The sequence below is a fragment of the Salminus brasiliensis genome, chromosome 10, assembly GCF_030463535.1.
Source record: "Salminus brasiliensis chromosome 10, fSalBra1.hap2, whole genome shotgun sequence".
NCBI classification, from domain to species: Eukaryota; Metazoa; Chordata; class Actinopteri; order Characiformes; family Bryconidae; genus Salminus; species Salminus brasiliensis.
The window spans coordinates 15,357,098-15,379,592 of NC_132887.1; the positions used below are offsets into that span (position 1 = coordinate 15,357,098).

General features: G+C 40.2%; 1 protein-coding gene across 2 annotated transcripts; it reads right to left on the reverse strand.

The window, feature by feature from the left end:
- Positions 1–12,858: 12,858 nt before the first annotated feature.
- Positions 12,859–15,489, reverse strand: arf6b (ADP-ribosylation factor 6b). 2 transcript variants are annotated; one of them, XM_072689430.1, is made up of 3 exons: positions 15,425–15,489; positions 14,965–15,231; positions 12,859–14,800 (listed from the first exon to the last, which is right to left on the reverse strand). In XM_072689430.1, exon 3 carries the CDS (start codon positions 14,460–14,462, stop codon positions 13,935–13,937), a length of 528 nt encoding a protein of 175 aa, XP_072545531.1. In that variant the 5' UTR covers positions 14,463–14,800; positions 14,965–15,231; positions 15,425–15,489; the 3' UTR covers positions 12,859–13,934. The 2 variants fall into 2 exon arrangements, with proteins under 2 accessions (XP_072545531.1, XP_072545530.1); XM_072689429.1 differs by having other exon boundaries at positions 12,859–15,231.
- Between the last annotated feature and the right edge of the window lie 7,006 nt (positions 15,490–22,495).

Here is a 22,495-nt window from a genome sequence, read left to right on the forward strand (position 1 = left end):
CCCAGAACTCTTCTTCTCATGACTCACTTTTCTGTCCCAATACACTATCTGATCTTGCTTTCAGTTTCTCCTAGTTTTATACTGGAGAAACCATGCTTAACACAAATTGGTATCTGTCAATAAGGCATATCGGGAAAGCCTTTTCCACATTGTTGCTTTAAGAAGCACTAATCATCATACTCTTAGAAAACAGAGGGTCTTTATGCCTCCCATGCTCGTCGGGAGAGTTTCAACATCCATCTGAAGTTTGTACATCTATATATATTTAACTAACACTTCACACTTGATAAAGTGTTATCATTTCTATAGTACAGTACAATGCAAAAGCATGTATTTTAATCATCAGCATTTGTTAAATACAGATAAACAATACAGTGTGATTGTGTTAGCGTAACCATTTCCAAACCTCTCCTCAAAATATCTTATCAGTTCTGTAGCTGGAGTTCACCAAAAAGTCAGCAATCAAATCTGTTATTGTGTGTTCCTCTAACTATGTTCTAACATATCAACCAAATAAATAAACAAACAAACAAACAAAGGTTTTCATGGCTGCATAAGGCTGCGTCCAAAACCACCAACTACTGTACTGTACGCTATACTGTTGTAGTGAATACACTTCTGTTTTGACACACTGTTTACTGTATGGTAGGATGCATTTTTGGACACAACTTATGACATTTGCACAGTCTATGTATTAGCACTGTAGCTTTATGTGAGAAGCCAACAGCTTGTTTCCAGACATCAGCCACTTTCTGTTGCCCAGTGAGCAGGGTGAGGTCATACAGGCTGCCGGGGTTAAACCCCATTAACAGTCCAAGCAGAGCCATCTGTGCTTAGTGACAGCACTGTAGACTGAATCTCACACTGTATGGAGTATGGATGTTTCAGCAATTCCTAAATATCCTGTATTGAGGGTATACATATACCATTAAATATGCATGCCCTGCTTCTAATGTCTTATGAATGATTTTTTTCAACACACATATGTACATGCAATACAGCAAACACATTCATCTGCTAACGGTTTATACAAACCCACCCACCCTCAATGTGGGTGACTAGAACTGCAACCCTAGCAATAGATAACATTAATTGTAATGTATACTGCTGCTATAAATAGTGATAACAGATGACTCAAACCCCCACCCCTTTATAGTAATATAGGGAAATGCAGGCAACCTTGTTTCTTGGCCATGGAGCGTGTTTTAAAAATCATGTTGGCTCCTGCTATTCTGATGCATGGACTCGTTTAGAAACATAATAAGTAACTTAGGCCTCACAGGTGCATGTGAGGGCACTACATGAAGGCACCTTAAAGGCTGAGATGTTGGCCTGCTGTTTCCTCACTCTGCAAATAAAACCACAGCTGAAGTTTTTCCCATACTCAGAACGGGCCTGTCCGCACCAGAGAGAGGAAACGGAGCCTGAAAAAAATATGCGGGAGAAACCATAATGTATTTCACAAACCCTGTGGAGAAGCCGTTCAGTGTTTGCCTGGTGAAAAGCTTCAGGAATCGAGTATCTGGGGTGATCCTCTAAAATACATCAGGAAAGCATTGTTCATTTATGGACCCAAGTAGGGTTTTGTAATCCTCAAAAAGCCTGAACAGAAGCACCTGATGGTGAAGTGAGCATTGTGGAAAATAATGTATTGCCTGCCAAGCTGTGAATTCACGCTAACCATTGCATTGTACGTACACTCTTGACTTGAGATTTACAGGAAGAAGCCGTACTAAGAGATGGCTTCTCAGTTCTCAACCTTTTAATTCCAGTGTCATTCACACATCCAGCACAAGCTGCGGTTGAGCAGATGTCCTGTCCAGACGTGACTCGCTGCAGCTATATCACGGTCACCCCCTGAGCTTCTGGCTGCAATATGCAGCATGTGAATGTGAATACACACACACACACACACACACACAGAGTTTTCTTTTACTTCTGTAATGAAATTATATATAAAATATATTATCAGAGCTCTATGGTATATAAATGCAGTGTGTGTTTTAGGTGGGATATTTACCTCTTTAACATCTAAACCTTCCTGTTTCTTAGCTGGCTGCTGTAACACTAAGTAACTGAGGGCACAATCGGCCCTCTATCAATAAAGAAGGCAGGCTGGGTAACCAACAGGTGGCACTACATCGTAAATTCTAAAACCTAGTAGTAGGCCAGTAAGTTCACGTCATGACATGAGCATGTGTGCATGTAAGTATATAATGAGATGCTTTCTGAATACCATCAAAGAGAGAGGAACTTACCCAGGCCAGCCCACTTTAGAGATATTCACAACTGCCCTGATCTGTTGTTCTTTATATTTATAAAAAGGCTAAACAAAACTGGATATATATGACTGACGCATGCTAACCCCATCTCAGCTCACTTCCCTAGCAACAGTTACTAAGGGAAACCCGCACTTCCCCTCTCTAAGACTGAAATGTTAGACATCAAAAGATATTGGTCAAATGCACACATGACATTATGGCAGGAAGGTACAAAATGGCTCTGAGAGAGGAAGACAAACGAGACACTGAGAAATCCCTGTGTGTTCCTGATTTTCACCCATTTTACCCTCCTGTTGTGTTCATTTCATTTACATTTACGGCATTTAGCTGACGCTCTTATCCAGAGCGACTTACAAGGTAACTCGTATCACAGAGGAGGGTCAGTGTAGTGTTAGGAGTCTAGCCCAAGGACTCTTATTGGTGTAGCGCAGCATAGTCACCCAGACTGGGAATCGAACCCCAGTCTCCCACATGGTGTGGTAGCTCAGTGGCAGGTAGTGGTGTTATTTGTTGCACCACACCAACCATTTCATGTTAAATAGTTTTTTGTTTCTGGTCAGAAATGGCCGACCCATTATATATATATTTTAAAAATGTAATAATAATACATATATTATCACATACTGTTGTGAAAGATTTTTAACTTTAATGACAAGTTTTGAACTCATATTTGCTATTTATTGCTTGTAGGCCTCATTGACCTGAATGTTTGAGTAAAAAAAAAAAAAGTTTTTTTGATTTGATTTGATTTTAACGATAACAATACTCAGACTAAAGATATTTTGTTGTTTATCACAGACAACTTTGTGTTAAAAAGTTTAAAAAGAATATTTTTTGATGCCACTTTATTTTTTAGTGGCAAAATATAGAATAAAGGTGCACAAGACAACACGTTGTTTTCTAGTGGCAAGTAAACAAAAATAACAACAACAACATTATTGAAAACATACAGAAGAACAGTGTTCTCAATATGGGCATAACTGGCCACTACAAATTGATTAGGTTTGTCTGTAAAGAGTAGTTACCCCAAAAGTTGGGTTAGCTTTACCTGGTCTTCCTGGACATTAGGCCCTGATGCAAGTGCATCAGTTGTGCTATGATATTTAAGGCAATATAAATATCATATATACTTATAAATACTTATAAGTTACTGATTTTAATCTTGTAAAATTACAGAACATCTATAGTAAAACATTTTAATTCAAGTACTGTCTACAGCCCATGCTTTATTGGCAACTATATCATGAGCTTGCTCTTTCTATCTTACTGTACATTTTTACTGTACTGTACATTGTACTTTTACATGTATTTTACATGTACCAAAGAAGTATGCCCTAATAAAAAAAGTTCAATGTTGACAGGTCTTTGATACAGGGGTCTAGTAGGACTATAACCAAACAGAACACTGAACAGTTGGAGATGAGAAATGGCTCAGAGGATTGAGCTTCACCCAAACAAAGGCAAGTTAATCCTGTATCATAGGTGTTAACTAGTGCAATATAAAGTAAATGACAGTGAGAGCATATGAGGGAGAGGTCTATTCTCACACTGTGACTTCTAATGAGATTATTCCACGTAGCAGGAAAGGAGCTGTGACATACTGTTTTACATCATGGCCAATCTGTGCTTCCGATTGGTGGACAATGACATCATATGGAGTGATCCTCGTGCCTTGCAGCAGACTGGCAACTGCTGGGTGTGAAATGTGAAAGCACGTTCACACTCACACACACACACACACACACACAGGCATGGTGAGAGGATCCTCCGTTTACTGGTAAATCACACTGCATTAACAGATCTGGCAGAAAACACACTGACATTGCACAAGCATTACTGTTACAAATAAAACAGCAGATTCCAATTGAGTGAGGTTTTCCATCAGTGTCCAAGCACACACTCAAACAAACACACTCTTACACATATGGGTTTACACCTTATGGGTCCAATAAGCTTTACCTGTTCTGTAATTAGGATCATTTGCTTCTGAAAACCCACACACACACGTCACAGATCAGAGAAAAGCACACTATCAGTAACTTCTGCCTGTGTTGTACTCTCAATGGGTCCCGGCTGAGTCAGAGTAGATGGGGAGTAAAGACGTGCTGTCATAGAAGTGAGACAGAGCTGTAATCAAAGCCTGTGCTGACTCACCAGGGACCTAAACACTGAGGGGTCATACCTCCACCCTGGGAATAACAGGAGAAAGGCACTAGTTTTGGCTCACTGTCACCTACTGGGCAACTATGCAAAACCTCTGACCTCAGCGACTGCTCTCCGATCAGCCCCCCACCTCAGCCACACATGGCTTCTCCATTACGACCCAAAGGAGCAGCACGGGCCCCGGATCAGCTGTCTTGGCCGCCACGGCTGAGCACAGAGCAGCCATTGTTCAGCGCGGAAAGAATGCTCCAGAAAAAGCCACCCTCCTCATGCTCCCGATTTAAAACACAACCTCCAGAATAGAAATGAGAATTGGGTGATTAAAAATAGGCTGAGAGTCAAAAGCAGACGCTCTTCAGATATTTTAGCAGCTCGTCTCGACCCGGCTGACCTCGAGACTGTGTGCGCACAAGTGAGGGAGGGAGTGTGTTTGAGAATGGTCATAAATTATTTTGGTAAAACAACAGTTCTGCCAGAAAAATGAATGTGGAATCTTAAACAGGAACAATTCTATTTGAACTGAAGACAATGAGGCAAATCGGTTAGTCTGCAACACTTGCCCATGTGCCAGCAGCCCCCCTTGTTATCATAATGTCTCTGCATGTGTGGCAGTCTACACACTCATATAATCACCATATGAGTTTACGTTTCCCTGAGTCACTGCTCAGTTTGCCAGTATGAAGTGCTGGGTACATATGGGTCTCACTAGTTTGCCTGAAGGCAATTCTTTAGGAGAAGCTGTCATACACAGACGCTGTGTCAAAAGGCTGAAGAGTTGATGTGTGGGAGTGTTACAGAGGGTGATGCTGTGTTTGTGTGTGTGTGCAAGTCTGTTATAACCAACCCATAATACTTGGCCCATTATGATTCAACCCACATTCTGAGTGAAACAGTCGAGTATCCATTCAAACAGCAATTTCCCCACATTTGTTCGGAACTGAAGCATAAAAACGACACTCGATCGGGAGTCATCAAGTGAAGTAAGAACTATATTCCTGTTTTAGACAAGAAAGTTTGATCATTTCAACAGAAAGGTTTGCACTTCAAGGAAGTCCCCTCCTCCCCCTTTTCTTCTGAAGGAATGTTTTTGGCCACTGGAGGTGTATGACTGTGTATTTTCCATTTTTCCATCACTTGTCACCCACAGCCAACAAGGCTAGATTTCGCAAATGTTAACACTTAGTTACTGCTGATGTTAAAAATAACTTGTCTTACATAAAAAGATCTACATTTCACAAGGCTTTGACAGATAGAAAGTTGTAGGTTAGGGAGAAATGAAAACAAATGACTTTCAAATCACCATCCAGCACATGCTGTACTTCATTCTCAATCTTCTCCTTTTACAGTTCACCAATGCTTGGCAACACTGAACAGTCTTTTCCCAAGTCTCTGCCCAAAAAAGGGCCAAGCATTTCAATATCATATTGGAGACAATTGCTCCCAGTCGGATCTCTCTCCCAGTGCGCCCTCAGCATTAGAGCAGAGAGGCAAGCTCTCCTCTCGCTCCCTGTCTGCTGCAGCTGTTCCAACCAAGCTCTTTGCAGAAGACTATTGGCATTGTACAGCAAATATAAATCAGCTCTTGTTCCGTTTGTGCTCTCTCTCTCACACACGCACACACAATGAGATAGAAGGCTTGCAATAGATAGATAAATAGCAACTGAGAAAACAAGGCCCTCCAATCTGCAGACTAATAGTACCAGTGTAGCACTGGCATACCCTGAACTTCTAGAGTAATTTCTGAAATGCATGTAAGCACCTCCTTAAAGGGAGGTGCTACAAGAGGTTCTTAGAGCAATGCAATAAAAGAACCACATTCGGTTCCATAAAGAACCATGTTTGTAAGATGTGCAAGTGTGAAGAACCATAAGTAGTTGTTCTATGGCATCACTCAAGAAACCCTTCGCAGTGCCATTATTTTGAAGATTTTGGAGAAAACCTTTTGTAGTGAGGAAAGGTACTAAACAGTACTGAATGGTACACCATTGGTCTCCAAATTCTTAGCAAGCCCTCGGCAACAACTTTCCTTCTTTACTGATGACTAATCGTGTTTGACCGCTTCTGCTTCTTGGAATGTGATCGGTCATCTCTCTCAGCTGTGCATCTTCATACTACTCTTTACAAACCAGGTCCAGGATCCATCCTTCTGGAGTCTAGAATAGATTTCAGACAGTTGAGATGTGAAAGAGCAGACCCTACATGGGTTGGAGCTGTAGTAAGCAAGCAGACTCCATTGCTGCCTGCTGCAGGGATTCAATGAACACAGATGGCTCCATTCAAGCTTCTGAACCACAACAGGAAGAGAGCGAACTATAAACCACTTCCTGTGTCAAATGAAGAGCAACGACATGTTGTGTTTATGAGCAGAGCAGGACAGTTACTGCTAAAACTGTGAAGAGAGATCATAAAACCATAGAGCCATGAGGAGCTGGAATGCAAGAGTCAGATTCCAATAGAATAGACTAAGAAAGATTTGCTGTGTGTACGCTTATGCTAAGCGTACACATTTAAATCAAGCGAAAAGAGAACAAATAATTCACTCATTATTAGCTGACTAACATGTTTGATGCAGAGAACGATATATGGTGGTGTGTACACACACACACGCACGTGTCTGTTTAGGAGATAGGCCTGCCTCCACTGCAGCTGTGCAATATTTTGCCTAATCCACTGGGTGTGCTTAATCATATGCATGCACTTGTATTACAGAGCGGAGGAGGGGGAGGACTGTTGAAAGGGGCAAAATCACAGTGCCTGCCACTTGCATATTTCCATGAGCAGTGGAGACATGATTTAAGTGGACTGCGCTATACATAAACCACAGTATGTGTCTACATTCTTAAAAATTAAATGTTCCCTGTAGAGCCTTTCAGCAAATGATTAAAGAGTCATTCCTGTAAAGAAGATACAAGTCTGAAGAACCTCTAAAGTTGGGAGAAATCTTCACATTAGAGCTGTAGCTAATGATGCACATGGATTATGGTCTGATACAATTTCTGAAACTGAAGTCAGGAATCAGTTAAATTTTCAACATATTATAATAAAGAGCTAAGTATATAGACTACCAAGACTGGTTTAGCTCAGAAGAATGCAAATTGCATTAAAATACTAAGTATTCTCACGTCTTTCAAAGTACTGTTCTCATGAAACACTGCAACTATGCTCACTGCGGTTTCAACACAAAATGGTAACGAGAGATCCTCAAAATAGACAGAGGGCCATACTAGTTTTAACAATTTTTTTTTTCTTACGGCCTGCACCAACTAGGCTTAATGTTTTTCCTCACACCATACCTCTTATCCAAGCACTATTTAGGAGACTTAACAGTGTAAGGCAACTTCAGCCCAGTAATTTTGTATTATAGTTTGAGTTAAAGGTAGGAAAGGGGAGGGCACGCACCTAGTCTTGGTTCAATGTTCTCCACCTGCAGTGCTGAAGCAGCAGGCATAGTGTAAATGACTAACTCAAACCAAGGGCTAGGGCTTTCGTGAGAATGTTCCCTCAGCAACGGATCAAGCAAACAGGGCTTCTAGTAAAGGCGCCTTACGCACGTTGAAACTGTAGAATGGGTGGTTCTGCTCTGCACCCATGGTTACGCCCTTTAGCCAACGTGACACAACCACACAAAACTCCATCCTCAGAGCCCTGCACTCTTAGATAGAGGTGCTAAGGTGCTGCAGATAGTTTTTTTAAGCAATGTCATAGAAGAATCACTTTTGGTTACCTAAAGAACATTGTTTGTATGAGAGATGCGTTACTGTGAAAAACAAATACAAACCCAGTTACAAATAGGGTTCTTTAAGGAACCAAAGGTGGTTCTTCTAAGGAATCGTTCAAATAACCCTTTGTAGCGTCTTTCGTTTGAAAAGTGTACCCAGTGAGAACGCTGGGCAGACGCAGACGGAACATAATCATTCAGGTACAAGGAGGCATGTCTCTAGACAGTAGGGATGATGAATACTTAACAGTTGTCTGTGAGTGGAAACACAGCTTAAGGCCCTCAGTACAATAGTGAAAAGCTGTAATTAAGGTTAAGTAGTGTTAGTGTCACCAGGTTCTAATGTAAAGAAGTAAACCCAATGAAGGAACAATGGGAACAAGAACATTACCCTCCCTTCAGGAGCCTACAAAATAATGTTTATTGGCTACAAAGCCAGTGCATCTCCATCTTTTCAATGCTGCAACAATAACACCTTCCAGCTTTCCCATTCATTTTCTTTCCCCTGCTTATTTCCCCCCTCAGGAAATCCAGCATAAGAATTCCAGACATTCCCTGAGGAATGCCTTTCCATACAGAAATTCCTTCCAAGTGCAGAGCGAGGGCCCTAAACAAATGAAGAAAGTGAGGACTTCTGTGCATTTGATGAAGAAGCCCATTACTTTGGATACACTTAGCCATAATCACATACAGCATGGACTATTACTTATGCTAATTATTCTTACAGTTAGGAGGCTTCATAGCCTTCTGCCTAGATGTGAGCAGTTTTTCCTAAGCTGCTATTACTAATAACATAAGTTGGTGACATTTGACCTTTTGCTCTCTTTCCCTTTCTTTCTCTCTTTCCAGCACTCCCCACCCCCCCACCCCCCGTTTCTAGTGTCATCCGAGAACATCTGTAGCTGAGCGTGGCCAAGGTCAGGGTTAGGAATGCAAACATTACAGAACGCCCACTGACACATTACAAACTCAGCCATTTCTGTATGCTGTAGCCTACAAAACAGAGGGGGGAAAGCTGTGCCCTAAAAAGTGCTCTATAAGCATCCTGGTGTAAAGAAGACTCCTCCATGCAACCAAACCTGTCCAACAGAAACCATGATGCAACCTAGAGCAACTGAGACACATTTTCCACACCTGTGACTGACAGGAGGCAGATGACGCAATAGGTTACCTGATAGGAGGCATGGCTCCTTGCAAGGACACAAACTCATCTCAGTACTCAATTAGTGAGCACCAGCTCAAGTCCACCCTTCTGTTAGATTACATCCAAGTGTGCAGTGCAATTGGAATACAGTAATCTGTTCCCCAGACTGAACTGCAGTATCAGCTCTCCAGGCTTCTCTGTCCTCTAACTGGGGTGCCTTTGAGGAAACACTCTCTGAGCAAAAACTATGAAATCAAGCTAATCCTGTGTTTGCCAAAACACGGCACAGCCAACCCGTCCCGCAAGCTCCTTGGTGGCATCAAACCAGGCTTTGTGGGAGAGAAAACACTCCCGTTGTTACGTTTAATCGGCTTTAATGGAAGGACTGAAGTCGTTCTCTTCCGTGACTCCGCAGAGTCTGCTCCATGCCGTCCTTACACGGCTGCACGATCTGATTCATCTCTCTATTATACTACAAACAAGTGTGGACTCATTCTTGCAACCCATTCTCTCTGACTTCCACATTTAAAGTGTGAAAACCAATTTTATATCCCTCACTGTACCAAGTTCTAGGGCAAACTCAATGCCCATCCTCAAGAAGGGCATTGAGGAAGAACTTTGGAAGAAGTCAGTGTCTTTTGGAAGAACCTGGTGGTTTGTTTGTTTATACTTCGAGTGGAAAAATGAAGCTTGAGAAAAGGATTAAGACGTAGCCATGCATGAAGGATTTAGATCCTTTAGTAAAAGGTAGAGGTTAGAAATACAGGCATCAAAGGAGATTCATTTTGGACAAACACAAGTAGTTGAGTATATTATTTAACTTCAACCTCATAAAAATCTTGAGATGACTTCAATAAAACTCTTCAATTATGTGATCTTTGATCACAATACCCACTAAATGTTGAGGAGTACATGGTCAGGCTCAGCCTCTTTCAACACAGACAGCAGAACATCCTATATTTAGATGCTTAAATCATCAGATCATCATCTTCATCTCTCAAGTCACCCCACCCCATCTTTGCATGGCTGAGCTAGACCACAGTGACCACTTCCTCCACAGACTCTGGCTCAGTTTCATGCACATTACACATTTTGGCAGGTTATGATCAAGCATACCAAAAGAGGAATGTTGCATGTCATGTACTAATGCTCTTGAGCCACTTATGTCACTTACTTATTACTACATATTAATATCTGCAGATAATATTTGAATATTCATAGAAAAATCGTTATGTAGATGTTTTACAGTTGTGTGACTTGATGGTCACCAGGTGTTTAATATTCTTAAAATAACCAACAAATAACAACCAAAAACCGTTTGAACCAATGATGCCCGGAAAGGGCTGCATGTGGTTAGAGGAGTAGCATAGCACCTCCTGAAGTGGAAGTGAAACTCTCAGATGTGTGTGGAGCTATTTGGAAACTCGGTCACACTTCCTCATGACAGAAAGCTTTACACACCGGCTGTGGAAAAAAATGTAGGCCTAGTGCTACTGCTAACCACCCAGAAGCACATCTCACATCTCTTCACCAGTTCTATTCTCAATCATTCAATCTTCCACTGTAAGATTTTATGATTGGGGGAGTTCACAAAGCAGGTTATATCAAGAAGCCAGATAACTGAAGCCCAAAGTTGTCCAAATTGAATGTTCCTCAGTTCTTTTCCTTCAGCATAAAGTATTGCAACACCTGCTCATTCATTGTTTCTTAGGAAATCAATGGTGTGTATGTAATGTATGTTTTTACATATAAATAAATAAATAAAATGTACACTGCTTTTGTTGGAATAACCGTCTACTGGCCATGGAAGGCCTTGTAATAGATTTTGGAGGATTGAGAATGAAGATTTGACTGCATTCAGCTACAAGAGTGTTAGTGAGGTCAAGGTGTTGGATGGTCACCATCTCATCTAAAAGTACTGAAATCAATACTGCAGGGCTTTATACTCCTCTAGCCCACACCTTACAGGCTTATCCAGCCAATTTTCTCTAGATGGACTACACAGGTTGTTTGCACACATGCATTTGCACATCTGTCAACAATGGACACTGAACATATAATTTGTCCACACACAATGATGGGACTGCTCAGTTTAGCCAGAAAACGTAGGCTCAAAGTCTAACAAGAGGAGCTCAGAAGAGCTCATCTTTTGGACAGTCCTTATCTTTGGGATTAAGGTATGTGGTTAACTGAGAAATCCTGCTTTGTGAAATACCCCTCTAAACATGACAACACTCCAAACTCTGAAAGACTTTCCGATGAATTAGCTAGTTAGCTAACATTTGGTAACTAGCAAAAATTCCAGTCTACGTAATTAGGTGAACAACAGTTGCTATCAAGTAACAATCAAGAGTTTCAGTTAAGCTTTTTTGAACTGAAGGTCAGAATCACAGTGAGCTACTGTTTTATTTCACAATCTGTGCCGGGAAAACTGATAGTACAGAGGGTCATGAGTTCAACAGCAAAAGGCAGACTGTAACTCACAACAGTGACTGCAAAACTACCAAGCAAGTCACCAATTTATCTTTCATGGTCTCATGGTGCACAGGCTGATTTGGCTACTCCCTTATCTAGCGTGAGGCGGAAGAAGCAGCTGACTAGTTGAACATCCGTTCAAGATGGTGGACACTGCAACAAGTGAGCTGAGCACTTGTTATTAACAGCTGTGTCAGCAGCAGTACAAACATTTGTGCCGCACAGCGATGGCTTCCCATCAGCTTTCTCTGTGTGAAGCAGTTTAGCAGCTGTGCAGCCATTGGAGACTAAGAGCGACACATCCTGTTTTCAAAAAAGACTAACGTGGGGGAATGCTTAGTTAGGCAAAAAACACAACCCCAAAAGCACAGCATTCATAGCTTAGAAGCTCTTTTCATCTGTTGACTTCTGTCTATGAGTATACATGGTCTTTGGATATATTCAAAGGTGCAATTGCTACAGCAGGGTGGAAATCACCACCAGATGCTAAATACAATAGCACACAAATTTAGGACAAATAAAAAAAAAAAAAATAATAATAATAAAAAAAGATTAACAACAAGCAAAAAAAACAAACAAACAAAAAAAAAAAAACAGCAACAAATAAACACTCAACTGAAGACCCTGTATGTGGTCCATCCAAGTCTGTAGGTTTCCTGATAGCTAGACTCCACAAGGCTGGTTCAATGATGTAGTCAAATATTAAACTCAGTTTGCATTCTTTACATTCCCACCTATCACAGATTCCAAAGTACTTAGAGGTGTCCCAGTTTGTAAAACGCTGTTCAAATATGGCCTAATGACAAACACAGTTTCTATAGGCCGTAGAACTTTCACAAAGGTTTGCCAAACTGACAAAGTAAGAACATCATGCAGGCTTAAGGACATTAGTAGAAATGCAGCTCAACTAACAAGAATCTCTTCAGACTTTTTTTTTCCCCTTACTCATTTTGGTTTGGCATCGTAATTGACTGTGGAAACCCCCTGCAAGTAACCCTGTTAAGAAATGACTTTCATGCTATGTAGGACAGTTAAGACAACTTACAAACGCACAGAAACAAGAATGAAGTAAAACCTTTAAAATGACTAAGTTTAATTGGTTACAATTACAAGTAGGTGTTTTGTACATGTTTCTCAAAATGAAGAAAGCAAGGAGAGAAAATGAGTCATATGAAAGGTTTCTCTCCATTTCAATGGCAGGTTCAGTCCGCTCTGATGCAAGCACTACAAGGGAAACGCAAAAAAATGCCACATTTCGGAGACACAGAACTGCAAGTGACACACAGTCTGGTGGATTCAAGCCTAAACTGTAGAAAAAGGACCTCATGGATTACAAAAAGCATTCAGCTGTGTTGAGCCTTTAACCCATCTCTGAAAACAATATCGTTCTTCCACTCATTTTGGGCTACATGGTGATGCAGAAACAAAGAACCCAGTATTTCGACTTGGAAGCGTCTGACAGCATGACACATGAATAGATGAGAATCTAGGCAAGTTTTCTTTTGAGAGTTCATGTCAGAGTTTTGCATATAATGTTCCATGGGCTCATTTACAGTTTATCTTGTGATGTCAGTAACATCATGGCAATGGTACAGTTTGACTTGTCACGCTATCTAATATTATGCTTGCTAAACTTTCTTACTTCTCAGTAAAACTGTCCTTTACTACAGATGTCAGTTCTAAACACATCTCTGTATAAAACGTCTCATTACGTCAGAATGATGGACTATTTGCAGGAGACAGACTCTCAATTTTTCCACACAGACTCCAAAAACACAGACAACTGACAAGAGAGGTCAGGAGGAACAAGCTATAACCAAAAAGAAAGAAAGAAAGAAAAGAAAAATCTGAGATACAAAAACCTATAAAAAAATAAGAGAGAATCTGCATTTAGATTAAATTCAGGAATGCTCTATCATGTCAATTAAGTAAGGTGACACGTGTCACAAAACATAGAAACCTAAACGCAAGCAAAACCCATTCTCGTTCAAAGAGATAAATTATTAGTTATAAGGGTCATTTCAACAATCAAAAATAAATGAAAATATAATTCAATGTTTTGAGCATATTTATCAGAGATAATGTGTTATTTTGTCCCCACCAGGTTTATTTTTCTTTCTACCTAAAACAGTCAATGCCAATCAGTCGGTCATTAAGATTTGTAATTTGAGGTTAGCCATGTTAAGCCCTCATACAGTCCATCCCCTGTGGTAGCACATGATGGCTGCACATACCAATTCCTATCTCTGATACGTGTCAGTCCCAGCTTCTCTTGTATTTCGTGTGGCTTCATGGCATCAGGTAGATCTTGCTTATTTGCAAAAATCAAAATGATGGCGTCCCGCATCTCCCGGTCATTGATGATCCGGTGCAGTTCTTGCCTTGCTTCATCAATACGATCCCTGTCCGCACAATCCACGACGAAAATTAACCCCTGGGTGCCTGTGTAGTAATGCCGCCACAGGGGACGAATCTTGTCCTGTCCTCCAACGTCCCATACGTTGAACTTGACATTCTTATAAGTGACCGTCTCCACGTTGAAGCCCACTGTAGGTATAGTGGTCACAGACTGCCCCAGTTTCAGTTTATACAGGATGGTGGTCTTTCCTGCAGCATCGAGCCCAAGCATCAATATTCTCATCTCCTTGTTGCCGAATATTTTTGATAGCATCTTCCCCATCTTGTAAATCGTTCATAAATATTTCCTTCACCCTTACAAGGAAAAATACACTTAAAACGAGGTACCCGCAACAGTTTTTGCTGAGTGTGCTTTCTCCAGTAGGAGCAGTTAGTTTGCTAGTAGGTCAGTTAGTTAATCAATATGAACTATGAACCAACTCCAAGAGGAGCAGTGATCCCTTACACTCATCCAAATACAAGCCACAAGTCCCCCTTAGAAATGGCAAATTCAGTCGCTAATGGGGCAGGATGTCGCTACTGCATTAACTGGGTGTAAACTTGTCACTCGGGTAGTACCAATGCAGCCAGGAACAGCCTATGAATGTCCTCTTTAGTCACCTATAAATGTGATCACAGAAGACACGGTAAAGCTTGAGCACTGTGTAGCCCAAACGGAGAAAGGTGGAGTTCAACTAATGCACCACCTGCAATAGCGGCAGCGCAAATAATCCTCACGCTTCAAGGTTATAAAAGGCGTCAAAAGCCACCACATAAGACGTTACCGGAGCTATGCTGTGCCCGGTTCGCCGTGCTGTCAGCTGCTCGGGGAAGGCCTCAGAGAGCTTGCGGTCCTCCACACTTCCTCTCGGCTTCTTCCTTGTCCCCCTTTCCTCCCTGACAGTGTAGCCAGCCAGCGGTTGGGAAGAAACTCGTGGCCCGTTGGTGAAGGCTTAACGTTTCCCAGTCGCAACAGCAGTCATGCGGGCCACCCAAAGCCAGACTGCGTCGATGTTCAAGCCCTCTGTGTGTGAATCCGTGCCGCCGTCCCCCTGAGAGACAAGAGAGCTTCAGAGCACACCTCAGCAGGCCGGCCGTTAGCCGGCGGCTAAAGCTAGTCGACCAGCCCAGGCTCGTTCACAAACACCACCAAACACCGCACAGAAATACGACAAGACCTGACGAATACGTTAATTCACTTCCTTATTTACTAACTGAAAGGCAGTAAAACATGTTTTAGGTTACCTGTGGAGGCCCACCATTCTACCCCAGCCTCTCGCCCCGTGATCACCCCGCCGACTCTCTCCAGCGCCGAATGAAAAAGCGGAAAAGGTGTGGACGCGAATCATCCGCCACTTCCGCTCCTACCAGTCCACAGCGCTTTACTTTGAGCCGTGAGTCGAAACGGCAACAGTGACATCTGGTTGCCAAATGAAAATAGTGCTAAAAAAAGAATCGACATTTCTTTTTATATCGCTCACGGTGTAAACATTTTCATTGGCATAACGAAATATATATATGTATATTTGTGTATAATAGTGACCGCGTTTTTGTAGCTAGGCTTCCAAGTAATGCCAGAAAGACTCTTAACCATCAACTGAGGACTCATTTCAGCATTACTACTATTATCACCCGCCCTAAAAAAGCTTTCCTCTTAATACCAATGTCAAAGTAAATGGTACAATATTTTGTTCTACTATACAGATACAACTCTCTGAGTAAAAGCTCTCTGATAACAGCTAACATGGATATGATCAGGCGACTGGGTGACTAATGCACCAGCATGGCTTTATAGAGCATTTCTAAAAGACTGATTTGATCTGCTAGAGATCCAGCCTGTCCATGCATGCAGATATGCTCCAAAATGTCCTGGAACTTGACTGTGAACTTGATCAATGTCTTTATTGTGGGTTCTTGTAATTCCAGAAAGCTCCATAATTGGTCATTGTTACTACTACTACTATTAGACTAATTTCTACTACTACTACTACTACTACTACTACTGTAGCAGGTACTACAGCTATGGTACCATTACGTGTACCCCTAGTAATAGGCTACCACTAGTCCTGCTACTACCACTACTTCTACCACCACCACCACCACCACCAGTAACACTACTACTACTACTACTAGACTTGTTTCTCATACTTCTCATACTTCTAATACTACTACACTACTAACTATAGCACTACTACAACAACAATATTATTATTATTAATAATAATAAAAAAAATAATAATGGTAATAATAATAATAATAATAATGATGATGATGATGACTGACTCTCTGGATGATTTTTTTCTTTCGTTTTAAAAAAGTTAAAAACCTTTATAACAATATGACACCCCCCCCCCCTATTTTTTACACTCTTAAATGACTTTGTAACACATATGTGAAAGGTACTCAGTAATATATGTGTTGATTTGGACCCATAAATGTGATCTTCCAATGTGTACAAATCAGTTATTTTAGGCTAATGCACACACATATGTGTGGATGCTGCACAATGCTTTTCCTGTATAATTGGGACAACAGAGCAAATTTGATGATGGAGTCATCAGTGAGAGAATGATGGAAACAACATGTATTAAGTTAACCTTGATGTTTCTAGGTGAGAGGAGGTTGAACCACAGTATCTAATGTCACAGGCCATTCCACAAAAATAAAGTTATTGAATGGAAAAGGAAAACGGACATAAGTAGTCTATGAAAATATTTGTATGTATAACATTTACTTTTCTGGTTTGTCCTTAAGGAGCGTAAAACAGATTAATAGGGAAATTATACTGTTTTTCAGAACAGTATTATTCATTCAAAGAAAATTTATATTATTCTTGATTCATCTAAATTTATAAAGATTCAGTACTGCTGATAACATTTTAGAGAGACAGTGGTTACCTGTGCATTAACATCTTACATTCATTCAAACTACAACAGTAACACAGATGATAATACCATATGAATAACATGGCTCATGGTCATTTTCTCTCTGTGAATATAGACACTCTGTGTGACTTGTTACTTAATGCCCCAGAAAGCTGTGGGCTATAAAATCCATGTATCCTGGACAACAGCTCCATCTGAGGAGATAAAAGCAGGTGCTGCCATTTCATGAAGGGTTGCAGTACTTGCAGTCTTGCTTCATGCCTCTGTTTGATATCAGCAAATGTTAGCGTAGACCATGTTGGTTTGTCCTCGGTCATTAGTCTCTGTGATTTTTCTGTAGTCTCCTCCTCATGAAAGTCGTCCATTAGCAGATCCAGTGGTTCCCTCATTGGTTCCCTCAGTGGTTCCATCTTTTCCAAAGAGGCCTCTTGGTTGATCCTGGGGCTTCCCCTTCCTCTTTGAATACTGCTGGTCCCTTTGAGGGCAGGAAGGATGGGTGTGTAGGAGCTTTTGCTTCTCTTGCCTTGTGAGGGACAGCAAAAGAGTGACAGTTTGCTTTGTGATTGGAGAAAATGTCTTTGTTGCTGTTGAAGATGCCTCTGTTTATATCGGCACTCAAGCTCGAGGCTGTGAATGAGCCCTCTGTGCTGCTGGATCTGGTAACGATAAAGCCCATTACTGCTTGAAGCCTTTTCTTTCTGCATTTTCTTCATCTCAGTTGGTCTTTTATAGCTGTGAAACCGATAAGTTATGTTGCAGAGATTAGAATCTTGTCTAAAACACACTGCAGGTGCAGATGACGTCTTAGTCTCAGTCACGTACATCACAACATGCTTTAATCAAATGTTATATAATGAAAAACATTCATATTTGTCAAAGGCCCCTCTTCTGAAACCTACCTGTTAGCATAGGAAGCAGATAATATTTGGTAGTAGGCAAATATGTGGCAGTCTGTCCTGTTTGAAGATCCAAAACATGCAAATGGTGAGTATTGCTCTATGTTGTGTGTCCTCTTGCACAGAGAAAGAGTTCAGTAACTCAACCCCCTGTGGGTGTCATATGATATCCTTTATTGTCTGTATTTAAAATAGTCTGAATTTCTCATTTAAAATTTTCCAAGATTTTCAGCCTGATTACACTGTTTATTGGTGAATGTGCTTCTGAAACGTTTGACTGAATTATTGAAAACTGAGGCAGGATCACTGCTTTTAATTTGAGTGATTACAGCATTGAGATGGTCTAGTGATTCAACAAAAGATGTCTATGTGGGGGGCTGTACTGTACATATGGGTTACTGCCATTGACCAACAAGAAAAGGACAATGACAGACTCTTCAGGTTTAAATATTTAAGACTGAGTTCGAATGACCAGATATTCTGTTTAGAGGGGAGTGTTTGTGGACAGTCTCATCAAAATTTCACACACTAGATCCTATTCACTCTCCCATGTTAATCGTTTGCCTTTAATTATGTACAAGTGACCAGCTTTAGACTGTTATTCTGTGACACTGATTCAAGTGAATTCTAAAATTAGACTCATTTAGGTCAGCACATTATCTGAGCTTTGGTAATACGTTACTGGCTTAAACAATAAAAAGTGGTTTCCTAGATCTGGCCTACTTCTGGGCTACAGAAGGATTTCTCAATAAAACATCTGACGTGTCATTTTTGGGAATTTGTCTTTATTTCCTGTAACTGTTTTCCTACTTTCAGTGCATGGTACATTTAGAAGACATTTAGTGTCAGCAGTTTTTTTTTTTTTGTTTTAGTAGTGGAATAAAATCCTCGAAAAAGTCGATATACCCTAACTATTATAACTTTGGTATCTACATTTCACTGATTGTATTAAAATACTTTCCTACAAATGCTGTTCAATACATATATATAGACTATAACAAAAATTAATGATTTTAAAGAGTGTTTGCACTATGTCTTAAAAAAATCAGAATGTGACTGATTTTACACTGACTGCACAACAGTGCATATAGTGCCTGTACAAAAGTATTATGGTGGCCTCCCTCACTAGTCTCCTTCTTGTATGGTCACTCAGTTTGTGAGGACAGCCTGCTCTAGGTAGATCAACACATAACACCATGACACCATATTCCTCCCGTTTGTTAATGACCAATAGCCTAGGCCTCTTTTAAAATCAGATTTTTGAATTTGTTACATTTTGTACAAAAAAAAGCTTGTATTGACCATGATTCCATTTCTTATGCAATAAAATGCAACAATATTCAAGGGGCAAATTTTTGTCATAGGCAGAAATTTAATTAAGGCCTCAATCATTTCCCACCAACTGTCTTCTTCTTTAAAATGATAAAACAGACAACACTATGATTGTTAAAAATAGAACAGCTTTAATTACAAGTTATCTTGATTTCAAGCAAACAACTGACGCATTATGTCAGATATATCTGAACCCCCAAAGGAAAAGGCGAGGCAACCACAAATTGACCAAAAAAGGACCAGCACAGGTATGTAAGTTGAACTTTCTGGATTTCTTCTGAATTATTTTTAGTATTACACTATTGGTCTAGTTTTCTAAACACAGATTATCTTTAGCTTATATAACGCAGTCGGAAAAGTTTAGTCTAGGATTAAGCTTGATTGGTTTTTGAAAAATGGGCGTAAACAGTTTAACTAGTTTGTGTACACATGACGTCTGGAGCACATAACATATGCAGCAGACCGTACACAAAGAGGGCAGCATTTAAGCGTCCAAATTCCATTCAACGTATTACTTATTTCTTATTACCTAAGACCACAAAGACCCAAAAGAAGACTACACACAGCTTACTTCAGTATATTATAGTGCTATAATCTATCCCTGATAAAAATATATTTATATTCTAGTGCAATAATGGTTCATTTGTAAACTATATGCAGAGACATATCAGAATATTATAACCACCCCTGATTTGGACTCTGTCCAGAACATCACATATGCCAGGCGACAGGGTTTGGAAAAGAAAGCGATTTGACTGATGTCCAAAAGGGCATGATAATAGGGTAAGCGTGGTAGCATCTCAGAAACTGCTAACTTTGTGGGATGTTCTAGAGCCGTTATAGTGAAGGTGTACTAAGAATGGACTCTGAGTGCCTCCCAATGGCATAACCATGGTGCCCCAAGGGCCATTGATGCCAGAGGGGAACACCGACTGGTACAGAGCAATCAGTGTGCCACTGTGGACCAGTTTACCTCTATAATGAACACCTTCCATTAATTATACAATACAGTCCATGCTACAGCGTCTCGCCTGTGTCATCCGAGCAAAAGGTGGCAATTCCCACTATTAGGTACATAGTCATAATATTCTGATATGGCTGTTTATTATATGGGATGGATTATGATAAATAAATACATTAAAACTTGAATAGTACCTGACAAGAAATTCTATTCCTAAAAAAAACTTCTTGAACTGTGTGTAATGGAACACTGGGACACTCCTCCAGATGAAAAGCTTCCAGTCCTTTGAGGGATGAAAGAGGTGGAAACCTATTGTATTTTGCAGTTTCCTTAAATAATGTAAACATAAACTCTTCGATCTGGACGCCAGGCTAAGCATTTGACTTAATCCTGGTGTTCTTAAAATCCCACCGGCACTTGTTTAGCAGTGTGTACAGAGGCACTGTCATCTGCGGATGCAGGAACATCATGTGGGAAGTGTTTGCACCAAGGTGCATGTGATCCTGTAAAATTGTCCCACATTTTTTGCCATTATGTTACCATGGAGAGCAATCAGCAGATCTAATGACTGCCCATACCTTTATGAATCCACCAGCATGTTCAACAGTTGACAACGTCTGCTCTGTTGACTCATTACTCATACTGAGAAGAATAACAGCAGGAGAAACCTTGAGAGGAGGCAAACATCAAAAAGGAAGCTCATTATTTGTTCCCTGTGCCTGTCTGCTTACAGATGGCAAACAACACATCTGGCATTTAAACTAATGTAACCCTCCTGCTTAGAGACCCTGCTTTTGATTCTGTCACTTTAACATCCATTTCCATGTGGTGTTTTTATTATTCTGTCCATCCATGTACATGCTATATATATTTAAATGCTAAAATATAATATACCACAAACACAAACCGTTGTCCTAGCAGTGCCAAATATAGGACCCACACTGAAAACAACCCACTAAACCATACTGAGACTGACCTGTGGGCACGAACAGACACACCCAGCAGCAGAACCAATCAGAGTCTCTGTTTTTGCTGGGGGGAGCAGGACAGACAGGCAAACTCAGAGCCTTGGACCAATCAAAATGTCCATTTTAGATGGGATTTTTCCCAAACAATAACCCAGCAAATAAACTGCCTCAACTCACTAATCCGGTTAACGTTTTTACTGCGATGCAAAAACGAATGTGTATAAACTCTGTGAAATGTACTAAATGTCTGCTGCTTCACTCAAACAGGACCTGATGTTCTTCAGATATGTTACACGTATGAATCTGCTGAACATTGACTCTGTTCATGAATAGGCCTATTGGGACACGTTATTATATTATATCTCAGACAGAGGCTGTATGTAGAGATATAATTTAATATAATGGTTAGTTTTATTCAGTTAGTGGCCTAGTTGTCTTTCACCTGTCAAAGAAAGCTTTCATTTGTCAGCTCCCCTTGTGCTAATGATATGCAATTTTCCATTAGTGCCCTTGGCACTGGACTGCATGTAAATATAACACATGTGGCCTGTTTCCAGCAGAGGGATTAAGCCTGGTCCTGGACTACAGCATTCTGAAAGGAGATATTTCATTCAAAAGAAAACCTTAGTCCTTAAAATAGTAATTATATCCATTGTTAAAACTAGTAAACACAGTTAGTTAATACAATGGTCAAGTTAAACGCAGTGCTGCTGGGGCTAATAAGTTAAACTTTAATTTAATTTAAATGAATTAATTTAATTAAATAATAAAAAAATAGAGCTAAATTTTATACACAAAGTTGAGGCACTCTGGCATTTCACTGAATGACACTCCTTAAAGATCACAAAAAAATGTGTAAAAATTTAGCTACATTTTTTTTTTTTAGATTTTAGGGATTTCTTTTTTCAGCCATATGAAGATATTTGTCTGCACACTACTACTAATACCCCTACTACTGATAATATTACTACTAAGAATAATCCTAGTAATAATATGGCCACCACTAATACTAGTACTAGTACTACTACAGCTTCTACTACTGGTAATAATAATAGGTTATAAAATATAATAACAATACAATTGGAAATATTATTATTCTTATTATTGTTGTTGTTGTTGTTATTAGAAGTATTATGTAATTATCCTAATAAAGTTAATGTGTAGTTTTCTTATCTATTAAAAAGGTGCAATAAAACGTTTTGAGATAAGAGTAGAGAAAAGACAGCGAGGAAGCTCCGCCCACTGTGGCGGTGAGACGCTGTGTCCTTTTAAGA

Coding starts and splice junctions, on each gene's coding strand:
- arf6b (XM_072689430.1), bottom strand. CDS start 14,462: ATGGGGAAGATGCTATCAAAAATATTCGGCAACAAGGAGATGAGAATA.